Source organism: Emys orbicularis, chromosome 9 (genome assembly GCF_028017835.1).
Source record: "Emys orbicularis isolate rEmyOrb1 chromosome 9, rEmyOrb1.hap1, whole genome shotgun sequence".
Classification (NCBI taxonomy): domain Eukaryota; kingdom Metazoa; phylum Chordata; order Testudines; family Emydidae; genus Emys; species Emys orbicularis.
The window spans coordinates 98619316-98639020 of NC_088691.1; the positions used below are offsets into that span (position 1 = coordinate 98619316).

Here is a 19705-nt window from a genome sequence, read left to right on the forward strand (position 1 = left end):
GGGCCTTTTTCAATGGGTCAATTTCAATTGACCCTGGTGCCGATCTAATTAATGGGTGCCTGTGGTTCTTTTGGAGAAGCAAATTCCAGTCTGTTGAGTGCATTTTGCTTTGAGATTATGGGTTTGTACAAATGCAAAATCTTTGTCTGCATTTATGTGGGTATGCCTGGGAAGCAACATAGCACACTCATAAAGATACTGAGATTGGAACAGGTAAAAGATATTCTGATATCAATGCTAGGCAGGTCACCATTAAGTCTGTGATTACCTGGTTGAGTTGGAGGAATTCATCGGTGCATGGTACACACTCTCCGTGATTCTTTGGTGTAGCTGGCTTGCTTCTGTTAGAGAAAGAAAAAAAATAGCTCCAAATTGCACTGATCATTTCCTTTTTGTGGACACATCAGAGAACATGGCAAAGAAGACTGGACTCAGGTGTTGAATTAATAATAACTAGAGAAGGATCCAAACCAGATCCCTGGATCCAAATACACCTGAAATGTCACATGTGCTGCTCAGGTGAAAATCTTCAGGTTAAAACACAGGGCACAATATTTTGGGAGCATCACTAATGAGTTAGAGAATCAGTGAGATACTGCTTGAATCATGGCTCAAACCTAAGGGAATTTTGATAAAACAGGCAGCAAGGGTGGATCTGCCTCAGTGACCCAGATAACCCACTATACTAGCCCTGAATGGCTCAGCCCAGATTCCCTGTAGTATGTCCTATGGAATATAAATTTTCAGCCCACCACTTGAACACCTCCTCTCCACTGATGTCTTCACAGCACTATTCGACATTTGTTAGGGGTCTGCACATGAAAAAAGATTGAAAACCACTGTTCTAGAGGCTTCAATTATTGATAATTTCTGTCTCCCTCTGAATGCGGTACAGTTGGAGTCACAGTAAGTAAGGCAGCCTGGTTTACAGATGGAGGGGGTGAAGAATATGAAAAAAGGCACCAATAATATATATTTTAAAACCTCTCTATGCTATTTCTAAAAGACTCTTTTTCTGTAAGATACCTGGCACAAACAGAATGCCTGGGTGTGTCGTGTGCCTCCAAGGCACTCACGTGGGATAACCTGCATCCCTCACTCATGGCTTCACCACTCACGCAGAAATCCACCCCAAACTCATACCCATAAAACTTTTATAGTGTAGTGCATTCACACACACCCTCTTTTAGAGTTTCGCTGCAAGCTACTTTTCACTGCTGAGTTCATCCATTTTCTTGGCCATTTTTTTTTTTTACCTGATTTTATCTCATTGCTGTAGCACGCTTCATGCAGGTTAAAGCATAGGTGCACTGCCACACCTCCTGGCTTGAAGTGGTTTCTGTCATATGCAGGGTTTACAGTTTGGTTCAATGACTTTCAGCACCACCCCCACTCTACAAATTGTTCCAGCACCCTTGGGTTAAAGGCAACAGTTCATAAGGAAGAACTATACAAGACTTCACTGGATGGTCTGCACTGCCCATAGAGTCACAAAGCCTAACATATTAATGCTTCTTTTTATATATATATATATATCTTAGGTACTTAAATGGGCCATTACCACAGTATTTGAGCACCTCACAATCTTTACTGTATTCATCCTCACAACACCATGAGAGATAGTGAAGTGCTACTACTCCCAGTTCAGAGATGGGAAACAGGCCCAGAGAGATTAAGTCACTCACCCAAGATGACACAGAAAGTCTGTGGTAGAGCAGGAAATTGAACCGGGATCACCTGAATCTTAGCCTAGCGCCCTACCCACTGGACTATCCTCCCTCTCATCGTCATGTTTTATGAGCAAGGCAAAAGACTGATGCTCACTAGTTTAATAAGGGTCAAACTTCAGTCATGTGTTTCACTTACAAACAATTATGTTGATTTTCAACATATTGGGCCTGCTCTTGCTGAGTTCATTTGGCAGCACACACCCGTTCAATAACCCATTTTAGCTGCCCCCTGTTGAATATCAGATACAGAGCCAATGCAACACCACAAAGATCACACACTGTGTCCTACCTCTGCATGCTTCCAGTTGTCCTGTCAGGACTTTTCTAATCTCAGAAACCCAGATGTTTTTCAACTCGATGGAAGAAGCCTGTAAACAAAGCAGATATAGTTCAATGACATTGACAATCCTATGGCTGCTTTAACCTAAAATTTACTTTTAGCCCTTCCTTGTGATAAACCTCTATGACCAGAACTGGGACCTAAAAAGCAAAGAGCACTTTACAAAATGAAAAGTTACATTGGATCTAAAAGTTCCCATCATTATTTTTCTATCTGGACTCCCAAGTCATTTTCCATCATTTCATTTTCTTTTTCTTTTTCATCCACACTGAAGTCGTGACAAATTTCCTCAAAGATAAAGGTGATGTTAGAACTTCATGAGCAGCATGATTAGAATCATAGAATATCAGGGTTGGGAGGGACCTCAGGAGATCATCTAGTCCAATCCTCTGCTCAAAGCAAGACCAATCCCCAGACAGATTTTTGCCCCAAATCGTCCCCTCAAGCATTGAACTCACAACCCTGGGTTTAGCAGACCAATGCTCAAACTACTGAGCTATCCCCACCCCTGCCTGAAACTAGACAGACTCAGAATCACTGCTGCTCTAATAATGTGCTTATTCTGAGAAAGGGAGTAACATTAAAATCACAATCTAGTTTCCTTCATATTCTCTCTGTCTTCACCACTACAGGAAATTACAACCTGGCTAAAGGAAACATGGCTGAAAGGAAGCAAACTCCTTTATAGAAACCATTGTCTTTACCTGAATGATATAGACCTCTTCTCGGCCATTATACCAGATCTCAAACTTCTTGTTATCACCCTTTACATTTTCTGTGATGCCAACAGTACTCATCTGTTGCAAAATAAAAAAGGAAAACTCGGAATTTAATATTAACTTACTTTTAAATGATATCCCCTCTGAAGGATACAAAGGATACAAAGGACGTGTCCTATTCTGGATACCTTCACAGAGTGCATAAAATATGTTCGAATTATTTTTTAATCAACATAAAATTCATCACGGCATCCTTTTAACTGTCAGTATTTCTCTCTAACAGATTACAGAAAGCACTCAGTAGCAGCACGTTTGTTAAATTCAAATGTTGATCCTGTGAGGTACTGATCACTGTGGTCCCAATCCAGCAAAGAACTTAAGCACGTGAATCGTCCCAGCGACTCCATCATCAAATGTATGTGCTTTGCTGGATCAGGACCAGGATCTTGCAGATCACACCCCAGGGCCCTGTGAAATGATCTCTCTTCCTGTGCGCAGACCTGTTGACTTCAGTGGTGTTCCATGCCGATGCAGGACTCTGCCCGCACAAATCTTATTGGGGAACTGGGGCCTAAGATGCTTGTGGTAAGAATTTGAGTGCTGAGCCCCCACAACTCCCATTAGCTTTCATGTTCAGCATCTCTATGAATTAAGCCCTAAGGCTGCAGCTTGGCAAATCATATCACACAAGAATCTGGAGGCCAAAAAAAGGATTTAGGGGCAAAACTGTAGGTACTTTTGATAGTTTCCAAACACATGAGGAGAAAAGACTGAAAATATCAACACAACAAAGCTAATGTCTATAATTCTATAAAACTCTTATATTGTATTTCTCATCTCCCAGATCATCAGGCTGGATACAGAGTCTGTATTACACACGGCACTAATATAGTCAGGTATCTAATGTAGGTGTTCTCTATAAAAGGTTGCCTCCGAAATTCCTGTTTGTACACTTGTTCAGATTGCAAGTCGAATGCAATGACAGAAAGCAAGGCCATATTTTAAAACAGATACACGGGGGGGTACAGCTAAAGTTGGGTGATCAACCTTAACTCTGCATTACCTGACTTTTGAATGCTTGGTTGCTCAACCTTAACTAGACTGTTGCCTAGCAAGTAAAGGCCTACTTGGGTGACCTTACTAATGAAAGGTGCTTGTTTTTTATAGTGTATATACAGCAAAACTAGTGGCTCTTCACCTCTGCCCCTCAGCATGGGGAGGGGAAATTCTTTATACGTAGGCTTGGAAGGATTCGATTTTTATCAGTAGGTGTTGGTAAATATCAATTTCACCGGCCACTGCCGAAAAAATATTTCCATTAACGATCATCGAAATTTACAGATAAGCCTTTGCCTGACAAACCCTTAACGTTTGATTTAAGGATATTTCCTTTGTATATTTTGACATGTGATGGGGACAATTTGTGTTTTAATGGTTAGAAAGCTTGAACTTTTTGAATCTCAATGTCTAGTATCATGAAATAATTAGCTGGTCTCCCCCAATTTTGAGCAACTGAAACATTGAAATAGATAAAAATCTAAAAAAAAAAAATGCTTAAAATACACACTGATATTATCTGTCAAAATTGCAAAAAATAAAAACAGGATTCTGCCAAGTGTATTTATAGGGAAGAGGCCCTCCACCTCAGATCCAAAGAGCAGGAGCTCGCTCACATGCTATAATATAAGACAAATTGGAATTCTTATCCAATCTTACATACAATACACACATACTCTAGTACTTTTATGTTTTTGAACAGCTGATGCCTTCATAAACAGACATGGTTAATGGCTGTATATTGCAACGTCACATACGCTGAGCCAAATGTTGTCCCAGATGTTGCCAACTGAAGTCCAAAAGATCATGCCATTGCACTTGATGGGAGAATTTGACCCCCAGGAGTGTAACTAATGTTAATAAACAATGTCAGGATTCAGGGGTTGGAACATCACCCCGGTGAATTTCAAGAGTCATCAATTTTTTGGGGGATTCATTTGAAGATATTTTTGTAACAGAACATAGGCGGGAGTTCACGAGCCCAGTCCTGTTCCACAGACATCAATAGGAAAACTCCTAGTGCCTCAAACTAGAGCATGATGGGGCCCTCTATCTAGAACAATCAGAGACAGACCCAAAAACAGCTTAGCCCTGCTCCTCACTATAGGATGTAGCCAGTGCAGAACACTTAAAGCTTCACTCTGTACTGAGCTAACTAACTTTCCCTGGAATTTGGGGCCCTTTCTGCTACAGAAGTAATGGAGTTCAGATGAAAATTCAGATCCAGATGAAAAAATTCAGAGCCAGACCTGGGTTTGGATTTCAAAGACGCCTGAAGTTCCAGGGTTCATTGGCCCATCTCCAATTGGTGTTTCACCCAATTAAAAATGAGACCATTACCAGAGCTGCTGCCTTATTCAACTTGCCTCCATAGAAAAGGTCTTTCATACTTCTAATCTTGTCTTTATAACGTCCACCTCCATGCTATTTTAAACTTGTTTCAATAGTGGATATATACCTCTCCTCTCCTTCTGTACCATGCCCGTTACCTTTAAAGAATTCTTAAAGCTGTATGAAGGAGACTTCTCGTGGCCGTCCGTGTTTTCGTCCCGTTTCTTGCAGAAGAGCAGGATCTTTGTGTAGAGAAAGAGGTGCCTCTGCATCGGTTTGAACCTAGCCAAGTCCTTCACCTTGCTATGGCCCTTCTTGTGATCAGTCCAGACGTTGAAGGAGCCCTGCATCAGCAGCTTACCAAGCTCATGCACATCTCCCTGTCGGACAAGAGTGGGGAAAAGAAGCGTTTTTACATGGGTGACGTTCAAACCAGAAAAACATAGGGCAGACTCATTTTCCCCACTGTTTAAATCAAAGGATTGATGGGTGTGACTAGGGAACCAAAGGTCCCCATTGTGGGCCACAGCACTGGGCTATCTAGGGCGCTCGGGATCAGCGTGCAGCCAGGCTAAGGAGTCAGCTGCGTGCTTCACTGTCCAGCTCTACTCCCCAGCCATAACCTCTGTGGCTCGTAATGGGGTTCACAAGCCCAATACTGGGCATAGGCAGAAGGGACAGGATCAACTTCCCTGCTTACAAGTGACCAGACTGACCACGCCCCAACACAGCTTCTAGAACAGCCGGTCAGGGAGACATGCACCCACAGCTGCAACCAATAAAGAAAACAAGACCGGCTACACAGGAGGGAGACCAGAACGGGATAGCAGAGGGGCAAGGTTCCCAGGCCCGGCTGCCTCTAAGACACTGACATGGAGACAAAGGAGGCCCGCAAGCCCTGGAGTTTAAGGGCTGATAGACTCAATTTAGGTTAAGAATTTAAGGACTGGTCTAACTGTAGGTGCATTAAAGGGGACCAGTCAGGAGAAAGCTGGGGTCCCTAGAGAGATTCCCCGGGACCAGCTGACAGGCTCCCTCACTTATCCATTCCCCCTGCCATTTTCCATGCCCATAACATCTAGGTCGCACCCCTCCCAGTTAAGACAATCAGCTCCGGCCTCTCTGAGGGACTTCCTCAGCTCTGCCAGACTGGGGCTTCTGTCTGATGACCCACAGGAGCTTTATGAGAGGGAGAAGCTGCCTCTATCAAAAACTGACAACCTGGGCTCCAACGTCCCTCCCCTCCAGAGCAGTGTTAAGGGGCCTTAGGGCTTGTCTACACTGTCCTGCAGTGTGGACCATCGGGGGACTGAACATCAGTGTGCCCCCAAGTGCTGCGCAGTAACTCACCTGTGTGGATGCCGCAGGTGCAAACTAAATGGTTCCTAGCTCGCGTTAATGTAACCCTGTTTGAAGAGGACAGTTAACGCGAACTAGGAACCTTTCAGTCCATGCCCACCACAGCCGCGCAGGGGAGTTACAGGGCAGCACTTTGGTGTGCACTGCTATTCCTACCCATAGTCTGAACTGCGGGACAGTGTAGCTGTATCATTAGTGTCCAGTAATTTGAGCACGAGCCTGCGCCGTGGGAGACCGCGGTCCAACTCCTGCTCTGCCACAGACATCCAGGCTGACCTGGGTATGTCAGGTAGGGCCAGATGTGTAAAGGTTTTCACCTGCCTATCTGCATCTCTAGGCACCTAGAGTCTGGCCCTTAGTCTCTCTGTGCCTCAGTTTCCCATCTATAGCCTGGGAGATAAAAGCCTTGCCCCATCTCAGAGGGGTGTGCGGGGATAAATACATTAAAGATTGTGAGGTGCTCAGATACTATGAGGATGGGCACCAGACACATACCAGAGAGAGCGAGAATAAGCATCAGACCTTCTGCTTTAAGAGCTTGATCCAAAGCCCACCGATGTCAATGGGGGAGTATTTGTATCAACTGTAATTGACTTTGGATCAGACCCTAAGAGCACAAGACGTGTAAAATATTTTAGTACTAAAGAGTGTAGGAGTAAAATGGGTGAAAGGAGTGTCAAAGCTATGTGTTAATGGACATTAAGAAACAGAGAAGGACCCCATTATACCTGCAAACTATTTTATAAGAAGTAATTTGTATCTGGTTTCAGAGTGGGTAGCCGTGTTAGTCTGTATCAGCAAAAACAACAAGGAGTCCATGTGGCACCTTAGGACTCCTCGTTGTTTCTTTTAATTTGTATCTGTGATACAGGATTATAGAACAAGCAATGATTACTTTGACAGGGATAAGTTTTAGCCCCAATCCTAAAACTTGTACAGGGAGTCAATTGCGGGATCGGGGCACTGGTTTGCAATGGAGGTGCTTAATTTTTGGCAACACTGATCATGGGTGCCAAGAGAGAGGCGATATCTGAGATCTCTTGGGCCAATCCCACAGAGGGCTTCGAATATCAGGACAGAGACCTTGAACTCCGTGTCTTCAATGGGGAGCCAATGCAGAGAGGGGAGCACAGGACAAAGTGTTCATGGGCACCTGTGTTGCTCAGCAGATGGACTGTGCCCAACGGAGCTTGTTTGGGGTGCGTGGTTTCATTCTGAAATGCAATTATTTCCTGATATTACAGGACATTGTGTCTCTTGTTTATGGAAGATTGGAGATATGTTTGAACTACCATTGCATCTCACTGCCACGCAGAGAGTATACTTAATCTGTAGGGTCAAGTTTTTATGCAAAGGACAATCCAGTAATAAGAAATGCTTTTGAACATTTCTGTTCTCCCACCCATCACCCCGCAAGTAATCTTTCCATGATGGCTTCCTAATAGATGTTTAGATTCCAGCAGCTTCTTACACAGGAGTTCTGCCCCTCAGCTCTGCACATGCAGATCACCAAAAAGGAGAATAACCTACACAAGCCAAGGGCTCAAACCTGTTGCTCTATTGGGATAATGCCACCCTCAAAAAGCATGTTAGGCCAGGCCAACTAGGCATGTCTACCACACCTGTGTGCTTGAAGAGTCCCATCTCAAATTGGGGAATGGTTTGACTAGAGGTGGGAGGTGTTGGCCCTGCAGTTCTCACTAGTTATCATAGCCTTCTATCTGAAAAGGGCATATTGGGAATGAATTTATTGAGTGCAATTTATTCCATAACTTATCTCCAATAAATAAGCATGCATGAGCCCCCTTAGAAGTGTTGTCAACACAGATCTTGTATGGCTACGTTGTGGCCATCGTTGCTGGCTACCTGTGAGACTTTACACACAATTTTTAGCTCGCTCAAGGAAGCAAATACAAGTATTCTAGCCCTCAGGGATAGCATGTGGGTTTGGTGCAATTCCCTGCAAGAGCTTGGGGCAAATTCATAAGTGGAGGTGTGAAAGAGGTGTTAGTTGAATTCACAGGTGTAAATCTGACATGAGATTCAGAGGCAAGCATATGCAAATTAGATTGTGTCCCCACGATTCATGTGTGTGGGGAGGTGGTCTTTCCAGTCACAGATCGTGCCACTGTCAGGGAAGGGATGTCAGGTGCCTGTGCAGTAGCCCCCCCATCCCAACCCTTCCGCACTCTGCAGCGTTTGATGGAGCAAAGAAAAATATTGTACATGTAAAGGTGGTAGAGGGAATTTCAGGAGATAGAATGTTAGTACCTAAATTTAAATTAGGCTAAGACAGTAGAAATGCCAATCCTCTCTTTTTAGGCTGGACCAGAAGTACTGTGCAAACTGGAAAAGTAATCAGAAATGCTGTTCCCATGAGATTGCCAATCCAGTTTTGCAGACCCACGAGGTTCTGATAGATTGTATAAGCATCTGAACTTTTGGGTGCTCATCCAACCCAAACATGTGAACCTGGTGAGGTTCAGCCATTGCTCCTATGGTTTGGGGAGCCTTTCATAAGCTGATGCCCCTGAGACATGGGTCATTGTAGGAGAATCTCTTCCCTCCCTTGAAAAGTGAAGAATAAAATACAAGAACTCAAGGAAATCCCTGTCTTTTACACCGACACAACTAAAGTCTTCATTCTTTCAATACTATATATAGTAGACAAATGCAGCAGATTCAACAGTGCCACAGTTCCACCAGGTGTCACTGCAGTCACTGAGAACCGCTGTAGGGATTTGAGAGGGTTGTAACTTCAAAAAATAACCAACTCAGTTTGAGCAGCAGCCTCAGGTCAAATCTGACCCCCAAAATAAGATTTTGTTAAAGGTTTTGCAAAAGCTGAAGCCAGTAGAGATGTGTCCAGTTTTTTTATTTTCCTGCAATGGAAACAGCTTTTTACAAATCCAAAAATGTTCCCAGGCAGTGTTCGCATCCTGAACTTCTAGTAATATGTTGTTAAAGTGAGTGGGAGCTTTGCCATTGGCTTCAATGGGAACAGAATCAAGTCCATAGTGTATGAAAACCTGAAAATGAAATTTACTATTCAAAAGTAAAACTGAGCAGGTCAGTTGTCATTTTCTATTTCAGAGAAATACAAAAAGTAAAAAAACAGCATAAATGATAAAAAAAAATCATTTTACCATTCAATTTTAATAATCTAAGACAGGGATCGGCAACCTTTGGCACGCGGCCCGTCAGGGAAATCTGCTGGTGGGCCGAGACAGTTTGTTTACCTGCAGCGTCCGCAGGTTCTGCTGATCACAGCTCCCACTGGCCGCGGTTCGCCGTTCCAGGCCAATGGGAGCTGCGTGAAGCGGCGTGGGCCAAGGGATGTGCTGGCCGCCGCTTCCCACAGCCCCCATTGGCCTGGAACAGTGAACCGTGGCCAGTGGGAGCTGCGATCGGCCGAACCCGCGGACGCTGCAGGTAAACAAACCGCCCCAGCCTGCCAGCGGATTTCCCTGATGGGCCGTGTGCCAAAGGTTGCTGATCCCTGATCTAAGGTGTTATTAATAGCATTGTTTAAGTATATATGGACAAAATCCTCCGCTGGAGTTAACTGGTAGCTCCGCTGAACAGATGGCCTCAGAATCTAGCCCTATATATTTAATCATGATATGAATGATGAATCTGATAGTGTCCCTTTAAATCCTAAAACAAAATTTGAATGATGGGAAAGATGTAAGTCCCCTTCTGTAGGCTGCTGTCACAGATTATATAGCTCTTCCAATGCAGATTCAAAAGTTATGTAATATATTTATTTGTCCAGTCAGAACAGGATTCAGTATTGAAACCCATTTTAAAATCACCCTTTTAGTTTGCAAAGCAGAGACATATAACAAAACATCAGAGCTGCAGCTGGTTGGTGGAGAAATCTTATAATTAACAAACTAATTCAGAAGTAGTTTTTCAATCAACAAATCTGAATACATTGGGTATCTCCAGCTCCAGTAATGTGGGAGAAATCCATAACTAAGGGCTGGTCTACACTAGGAGGGGGATCAATCTAAGATACGCAACTTCAGCTACGTGAATAGCGTAGCTGAAGTCGAAGTATCTTAGATCGATTTACCTGGGGTCCACATGGCGCGGGATCGACGGCCACGGCTCCCCCGTCGACTCCGCTACCGCCGCTCGCTCCGGTGGAGTTCCGGAGTCGACGGGGAGCGTGTTCGGGGATCGATATATCGCGTCTTAACGAGACGCGATATATCGATCCCCGATAAATCGATCGCTACCTGCCGATACGGCGGGTAGTCTGGACGTACCCTAAATATAAATTACCTTGGAAAACTTCAACTTATATACAGCAGGAGGAGGAGCAATTCCCATTTTGTTACTCATGTCAATGTTGTTTTTCAGCCCAAAGATGACTACTACAGTACAGTAATTAGAAACTATTCCTATTCTAATTGCTTAACAATGAGCCCAGATCTGTTAATCAACTGATATTGGGTGAAATTCAGCCATGCACAGGGTCACACAAGGTATCATTGAAGTCCTTCAGGCTTTGAGGGCTTATGTGTGACTTAAAATAGTGCATAGGCTTTGTGCTGGTCCTTTGTACAGTGGGGGAATTTGACCCACTGGAAGAGACATTATTACACAGTGTATGTGTTTGCTACTATTGTAACAAATCCATGGCAAGGTAGAACTTCAGTATTGTTGCTCCACCTTGTACACACCCTGGCCAACTTAAAACTTTTTTGCAACCGCAGGGTTAGCACTCAGATCCTCCTGTTCCACAAGCATTTGCTCCACTACATGAGCTAAAGGAGCATCTCCATTAGGTGTTGACAGGACATTATCTATGACACACTGCTGGGCAGTTCTAATTCCATCCTGTAAAGAGCGGCATTGACGGTAGTGTTTTCTACATACTAGCTAATTCATTACAATATCATCTAGTGTTCTTAGCTACCAGATACATATATAATTGGTGATATATTATGAATCACAGAATCCTAGAAACTGGAAACTGTTAAAGGCATGTTAGGAACCTAGTCCATCCTGTTGCACAATGAAAGATTACTTTTCCGATCCCGACATTACAGCATATTCTCCAGTGTTTTGTCCCATTATACATGACACTAATAGGCTTTCCACTACTTCCTTTTGGAGACTATTCCACAACCAAACACAGCTTCCTGTTTTTCCTGATATTCAGCCTAAATTTTACTTTAATGTCCATCCCATTATTCCTACTTATAAATTGCTTGAACCAGACTAAATAAATTCTTCCTTAGTGTTTACATCCTTCTGATATTTCTAAATGGTGAGCACATCCCCATCAGTCCACATGGGTCTAACAATGGGTTATTTAAAGTCGTTCTTTTAATAGTCATTCTTTTCTCGTGCAGTAATCACTGCTACTACTTCATCAGCCACTCATTTCTCTTTGTAGATGGGGGCCACATTCGTTCCTGATAAAAAGCGACAAAGAGTCCTGTGGCACCTTATAGACTAACAGACGTTTTGGAGCATAAGCTTTCGTGGGTGAATACTCACTTCGTCAGATGCATATGCAAAGCTTATGCTTCAAAATGTCTGTTAGTTTATAAGGTGCCACAGGACTCTTTGTCGCTTTTTACAGATCCAGACTAACACGGCTACCCTTCTGATACATTCATCCCTGATGTAACTCAGCTGACTTCAGTGCAGTTACCACTGATTTGCACTGCTACTATTGTTATCATCAATATATTTGAGGCAATAAGTGTAGGCTTCTATTGCCCAATTTATACACCAACCAGCTTTTCCTGGCCCATAGCTAGTGCCTTGGGATTTTGGGGGGTCTGTACTGGGGTCACATACAGTTTTCAACCACTACCTTATTCTGGACCAGTCAAGCCTGCATCTTCCCATTTACAAACTTCAGTGTCAGACCCATTGCTCAAAGGAGCTGCATCCTGCTGTCACATCCACCTACCCCCACCCCCTGCACATGTTGCTCAGTTGAAATTTTGTCATTTATATTTGATCACTGCTACATCTCATCCTGTGTCTTTCTGTCAGAGACCTGTCACCTGGGCAGGTTCTGAGTTAGAGATCAGAAATCTGGACTCCTGCAACATGCAATAGTGGTGCGTATGTCATGATTGGATCTGGTTGGAACATTGCCCTGTCCATGACTAATAATACAAATAATACATAATACAAATAATAAATAATAATAATAATACCTCATATCCCGTGATGGCTATTTGATGCATGGAATCATTCACTGACTTGATGATATCAAGCATTGTGGCCAGTGCCTCTTCCAATTCGGCGGTGCCTTCAGAATTCTTGCTGCATTTCAGCATTTCCTATTTAAGCAATGAAGACAGCCATATCAAGGGACATCTCAAAAGTCCATATCCTTGATCAGAGAGCTCTGAGAAGACCACTACACATGCTGTACACACAGAGGAGTGCAGTTATAGGAGTGGCAGGAGAGAGATTTTTTAAGCTTTTGGACATTTGTAAGTTTCATGGATTCATTTATGACCAAACAGGGCCATTGTGATCATCTAATCTGACCTTCGGCTTTAACACAAACCATAGAATTTCACTAAGTGGTTCCTGCATCAAGCCCATAACTTCTGGCTGAGCTAGAGCATTTCTTTTAGAGAGACACCCAGTCTTGATTTAAAGACTGCAGATGATGGGGAATCCACCATATCCCTAGGTAGATTGTTCCAATTATTACCCTCACTGTGAAAAACATGCATCTAATCTCTAGTCTGAATTTGTCTAGTGTCAGCTTCCAGACACTGGATCGTGGCTTTGTCTGCTACATTAAGGAACCCTCTCTATTATCAGCAATCGCTTCCATCAATGTATTTGCAGACCATGACTAAATCACCTCTCAATCTTCTTCTTGATAAACTAAGACCTGGTCTACACTAGGGGTGGGCAGGCGAGCTAAGTCGGTCTAAATTACGCAACTTCAGCTACGAAAATAGTGTAGCTGAAGTCGACGTACTTAGAGCTACTTACTGCGGTGTCTTCACTGTGGTAGTAGAATGCTGCTACTCCCCCGTCGACTCCATCTACATTTCTCGCTCCAGTGGAGTACCGGAGTCAAAGGGAGAGCGCTCGGCGGTCAATTTATCGTGTCTTCACTAGACACAATAAATCGACCCCTGGTGGATTGATCACTCCGGAGGTAAGTGTAGACATGCCTTAAGTAGATTGAGCTTCTTTAGATTTCAGAGTAGCAGCCGTGTTAGTCTGTATCCGTAAAAATAACAGGAGTACTTGTGGCACCTTAGAGACTAACAAATTTATTAGAGCATAAGCTTTTGTGGGCTACAGCCCACTTCATCGGATGCATAGAATGGAACATAAAAGAAGAGTATATATATACACATACAGAGAAGATGCCATACCAGCTCTAAGAGGCTAATTAATTAAGATGACCTGTTATCAGCAGGAAAAAAACTTTTGTAGTGATAATCAAGATGGTCAATTACAGACAGTTGACAAGAGGTGTAAGGATAGTTATCATATGGAAAAAGATTCAAGTAGTGTAATGACTCAGCCATTCCCAGTCTCTATTCAAGCCAGAGTTAATGGTATCTAATTTGCAAAACAATTCAAGCTCAGCAGTTTCTCGTTGGAGTCTGTTTTTGAAGTCTTTCTGTTGCAAAATTGCCACCTTCAGGTCTGTTACTGAGTGGCCAGAGAGGCTGAAGTGTTCTCCTACTGGTTTTTGAGTGTTATGATTCCTGATGTCAGATTTCTGTCCGTTTATTCTTTTGCGTAGAGACTGTCCGGTTTAGCCAATGTACATGGCAGAGGGGCATTGCTGGCACATGATGGCATATATCATGAAGGCTAGCTTTCCAGACATTGAATTTTTAGTAGGAGCAGGGAAGATGCAGAGAAATCTTCCAGCTCACTTAAACCCTCCCTCCGCCCCAACTATTGACTAACCCACAAATGGAAATTTGAAATGTCTTTTTAAAGGATGATCACTTCAAAAGGACAACGTTAATCTCCAATCAAAAATGCATTAAAATTGTACTTTAAAAATGGGCTCATTCTCTGAGATAAGAGATCTCCCCTCTGTATGTCCCCAGCATGGGGAATGAAGGGCAAAGTCCTAGGCCTGCTGGGGAACACATGGCCAAAAATCAGGAAAACAAAAATAAAACAATTAAAAGGCCAAAATGTGCAGTCTCTTCATGTATGGATCTTCTGCTTTGGAACCCAAATATCTAGGGTACACAGTGCTCACAGGGTCCTATACAAGCATCTCTCTCCTCACTCCTGTCTTTCATTCTCTAGTCACTGGTTATCCCTGAAGAGTTCTAAGGAAAGTTTGGGGCTTAATTCTCTTCTCACTTATTTATTGCAGTTACATTTCTATAAAAGCTGAGAGGAGAATCAGGCCTTTTGATTTTAAATGGAGCCTTCTCCTATATCAACGCTTTGCTCTTGTACATGTGGAAGCTGTAACCCCAACGCTGACGTCATTTATTCCAGTTTTGCACCAGTGCAACTCCATTGCAATTAATGGAGTTGTTCCTGATTTACACCCATCTGAGATCAAAATCAGGCCCTCTCTGTCTTCACTCAAAGTACCTAAAAAAGAAAAAGTCGAATAGATGGAGCATTGAAAAAGATTTTTTTAAAATTGGCAGGGTCAATCCTCAAATCTTGAAGTTCAAAGGTGCTGGAGGCTCTTAACTCCACTGAAGTCCGCAGCAACCACTCAGCACCCCATAGGATTGAGCTGATAAAGCATAATTGTTGTATCCCATGTTGCTTGGGGGATCCACCTATTAACCTGTTTTTTGGTTACCAAGTGATGAGACAAAAGTTTTAGTGACTCACCTTATTTCTAGTGACCCCCAACAAGCTCAGGCAGGTTCCTGCTTGGTAACTCTTCACTGGTCTTTATGAGTTTGTTATCACTATGACATGAGCGCTTGGTTGGGTAACCGTAGGCTTCATTTCAGAAGCACAATGGAATGTCACAACAGTGTCTGCACTAAATATTATACCAGTAAACAAACAGCACTTCCAAGGAGTTCATCCAACTTGCCAACTATAAAGCCAGCAACAGTACAGTCCGTGCTGTATCTACTAAAGCAAATGAGAATAAAGATTCTGGTTGGTCTCAGCAGTGTTCTTCAGAGTTGCTGAGAGCTGATGTGCCACTGGGAAGTCCCCCTGACAAAACCATGACCTCATTGTTACTTCTGAAAATCCGCCCCCTCCCTGCTAATTTCTGTTTACTAGGTAGGAGACAGACTCCTTCACCAGAGCTGTGTGAACCTTCACCTGGTTTAGTTACAAACCTGAAATTCAGGCCAGACTTGTGAACCTTTTGCCGAAACAGGGTCCAATTTCAGCCAAGCTGGGCCAAGTCTCAGGTGAGCAGAAGTAAAGTTGTGTGTAATATGGAGCTACATTTTAGGTGGAAACCGCACAACAGTCAGTTGTTTCACCTAGTTTTGATTCAAAACTTGGCAAAGATAAGCCACAGATGCAAAGGCTTGAACTGGAATCCCCCTCTGTGGTTTTGGTTCAGGCTCATGTCTACTTCCCAAACGCGGAGCAAAATGCAGCTGAAATTGTTCAAACCCAAAAACTCCAGGTGAAAAGGAAACTGAAGAAAGGGGTTCACACAAATCCCAACCTGTTGACATCATATGGCGCTGCCTTTAAATATGTGGCTGTCCATGCCTCAGAGGGAAAGAGCAAGATGCACTTTATGTTACCTGTTGTGGAATCCCTACTATTATGAGCAATCTCTACAACCATCACCTCGTTAGGAAACTGCCATTTAAAACTAGCTAAACTGATTGAAACCAAATAGAGTTTAAAAAAAAAAAAAAAAAACGTGATCCAGGAGCTAAAAGCTGATCAGTCCATTGCTCACCAAGACTAGCCTTCTATGGTTTTACTTTGGGTAAATAGGTTTTACTTTGTGTAATGACCCATCCACGCCCAGTCTTTATTCAAGCCTAATTTAACAGTGTCCAGTTTGCAAATTTCACCTGCATATCTACCAATGTGTTATATGCCATCATGTGCCAGCAATGCCCCTCTGCCGTGTACATTGGCCAAACCGGACAATCTCTACGCAAAAGAATAAATGGACACAAATCAGACGTCAAGAATTATATCATTCAAAAACCAGTCAGAGAACACTTCAACCTCCCTGGTCACTCGATTACAAATCTCAAAGTCGCAATACTCCAACAAAAAACTTCAAAAACAGACTCCAATGAGAAACTGCAGAATTGGAATTAATTTGCAAACTGGACACCATTAAATTAGGCTTGAATAAAGACTGGGAGTGGATGGGTCATTACACAATGTAAAACCTATTTCCCCATGCTAATTTTTTCCCCTACTGTTACTCACACCTTTTTGTCACCTGTTGGAAATGGGCCATCCTGATTATCACTACAAAAGTTTTTTTTTTCTCCTGCTGATTATAGCCCACCTTAACTGATTACTCTCATTATAGTTAGTATGGCAACACCCGTTGTTTCATGTCCTCTGTGTATATCTATCTTCCTACTGTATTTTCCGCTGCATGCATCCGATGAAGTGGGTTTTAGCCCACGAAAGCTTATGCTCAAATAAATTTGTTAGTCTCTAAGGTGCCACAAGTACTCCTCGTTCTAATTGTGAAAGGTTCTCCAGAGTCACCCCCCAACTTCCCCACCCTCAGAGAAGTTCCTTCCCAAAGGCAGGGCTGGCTCCAGGCACCAGCCGACCAAGCACGTGCTTGGGGCGGCACCTTATAAGGAGCGTCCAATGTTGGGGTGGCGGGGGGCGCTCGCGGTGTTTTTGTTTTTGTTCGCGGGGCGGCGCACGAGGGTTTTTTTTTTGTTTCGGTGGCGCGGCACTGTGGGGGGCGGGGGCTTCGGTGGTGCGGCGCAGCGCGGGGGGGCCGGGGTTTGGGCGGGGCAGCGTGGCGCTCGGCCAGGCGGGGGTTTGGCCGGCGCGGCGCTGGGGGCGGGGGTTTGGCCGGCGTGGCGCTCCAGGGGTTTGGGCGGCCCGGCCCAGCGCTCGGGGGGGAGGGTGGGGGTTTGGGCGGCCCGGCGAGGCGCTCGGGGGGGCGGGGGTTTGGGCAGCCCTGCAAGGCACTCGGGTGGGGGTGGGGGCGGCCCAGTGAGGTGCTCGGGGGGGGCGGGGGGTTGGGCGGCCCGGCGAGGCACTCGGGGGGGTTCGGCAGCCCGGCGCAGCGCTCGGGGGGGTTCGGCGGCCCGGCGCTCCGGGGCTTTTGGGCGACCCGGCGCTCGGGGGGGCAGGGGTTTGGGCGGCCCGGCGTGGCAATTGGGGGCGGGGGTTCGGCGGCGCTGGGGGTTGGGGGGTCGGCGGCGCGGCACTCGGGGGGGGGGGGTGTTACGGTGGGGCGGCGCTCTTCTTTTTTGCCTGGGGCGGCAAAAAAGTTAGAGCCGGCCCTGCCCAAAGGGGCTTAGCGTGTTGCTTCTATGGTGCGCTCAGAATTCTTTTTGTGTTAAGCGTCCTTCCAAATGTACTGTGAAGTGTGTACAGAACTGGTCTGACCTGATTTGATCCCAATGGCTGTGCCTGTTCTGCTTGAGAACTGTACTCCTTGATCTAATCTCACTTTTGCTTATTTGCACCTTTCAAATTAAAAAGAGAGCACAGTTTATTCTTCTTCTACTGGAGACCTTGAACATTTCTTTTAAATTCTCTCTCTCCCTTCGACTATTACAGTTCCTGGAAGTACCTGAGTCAAATTTACTGCTGGAATAAGCAGATGCAACTCTATGAGAGTCAATGAAGTTGCACCACGGTGCAATCTGGCCCACTTACTGTATGAGGATTCTTCATCCTACATATCCTATGGTTTCCTAGATAGCCCATCACCTTGATATCTAGGTGCTGCATAGGTAAATGATTGGCCAGATATTCAGATGACATAAACAGGTATCACTTCATTGACTTCAATGGAGCTATATCCGTTTGCACCGAGACCCTGGCTCTAGATAGTATACTAAGTTCCACAGTAGACTTCATAACGCTAATTAACATTTTTTATCATCAAAATGCTTCATAACATCAACCAATTAACCCTCAAACCACCCTGGTAAGAGAGGTGAGAAAATATTATCCCCATTTTAGAGATGAGGTGATGGAAACAGAAATTAAGACCAACATTTTCAAAAGGGGACACTGGTCTTGGTGCTTCAATTTTGGGCGCTCAGTTTGGACCTGAATGTCCAACATGCTAAGTACCCACAACTTCAGCTGAAGTCAAATGTGAGCTGTGGATGTTTAGCATGTCTGATCATGAGGGCCAATCTGCCCCAAGTTGGGCCCTGAAAACGGGAAAACACCCAAAATGATGTCCTTTGGGGAATTTTAGGGGGAGGAGTTTATTCACAGAGAGGAAGTGCAGTACGTGGAAAATTTTGGCTGCACTGAAGTCAAAGGGAGTTTGGCCACTGATTAGAACCCAGGAGAACCTGTGCTCAGATGGCCAGACCTTACTTCTCTCCAATTAAAGGCTCATGTAAACTTTTTTCTCCTTGTTCCCCTGACAGATTTTTGCCCCCGATCCCTAAGTGGCCCCCTCAAGGATTGAACTCACAATTCTGGGTTTATCAGGCCAATGCTCAAACCACTGAGCTATCCCTCCCCCCAGTTAAATTAGATCATTTCTATTCTGTTGTGGAAAACTGAAAAGTGACCTTATTGTTTATAGTGAAACAGTGCTGAATCCAGAACCATGCTGCACTATGTACGCTCTTGTCTTCAGTGCCTGTTTTAGGGCATGATCCTATAAAGTACCCTTAACTGTCACTGACTTTAGTGAGAGTTGACAGCATGTGGACCCCCCCCTTCCCAAGATCAGGCTCTTATTTTGGTTCAACAAAGAGTCCTTACATTGACCATGCTTGTTCATCTACCTGGTCAACTTAACATTGCAAAAGTATTTATTTAAGGTGTCGCCTTTAAGTACTGCTGTGTAATTTCTTAAGCAAAACAGACAACCAATAGGCGAGTCATAGAATCATAGAATCATAGAATATCAGGGTTGGAAGGGACCTCAAGAGGTCATCTAGTCCAACCCCCTGCTCAAAGCAGGACCAATTCCCAACTAAATCATCCCAGCCAGGGCTTTGTCAAGCCGGGCCTTAAAAACCTCCAAGGAAGGAGACTCCACCACCTCCCTAGGTAACGCA

The 19705-nt window shown here is 44.3% G+C and overlaps 1 protein-coding gene across 1 annotated transcript in view; it reads right to left on the bottom strand.

Annotated features, from left to right (window-relative positions):
• MCF2L2 (MCF.2 cell line derived transforming sequence-like 2) overlaps nucleotides 1-19705 on the bottom strand; it is a 304618-nt gene that overhangs the window by 28058 nt on the left and 256855 nt on the right. The window contains exons 21-25 of the mRNA XM_065411462.1: nucleotides 12725-12850; nucleotides 5336-5557; nucleotides 2775-2867; nucleotides 2020-2098; nucleotides 269-341 (exon numbers count right to left, since the gene is read on the bottom strand). Coding sequence (XP_065267534.1) covers nucleotides 269-341; nucleotides 2020-2098; nucleotides 2775-2867; nucleotides 5336-5557; nucleotides 12725-12850 — 593 coding nt within the window. The remainder of the gene's footprint in view (nucleotides 1-268; nucleotides 342-2019; nucleotides 2099-2774; nucleotides 2868-5335; nucleotides 5558-12724; nucleotides 12851-19705) is intronic.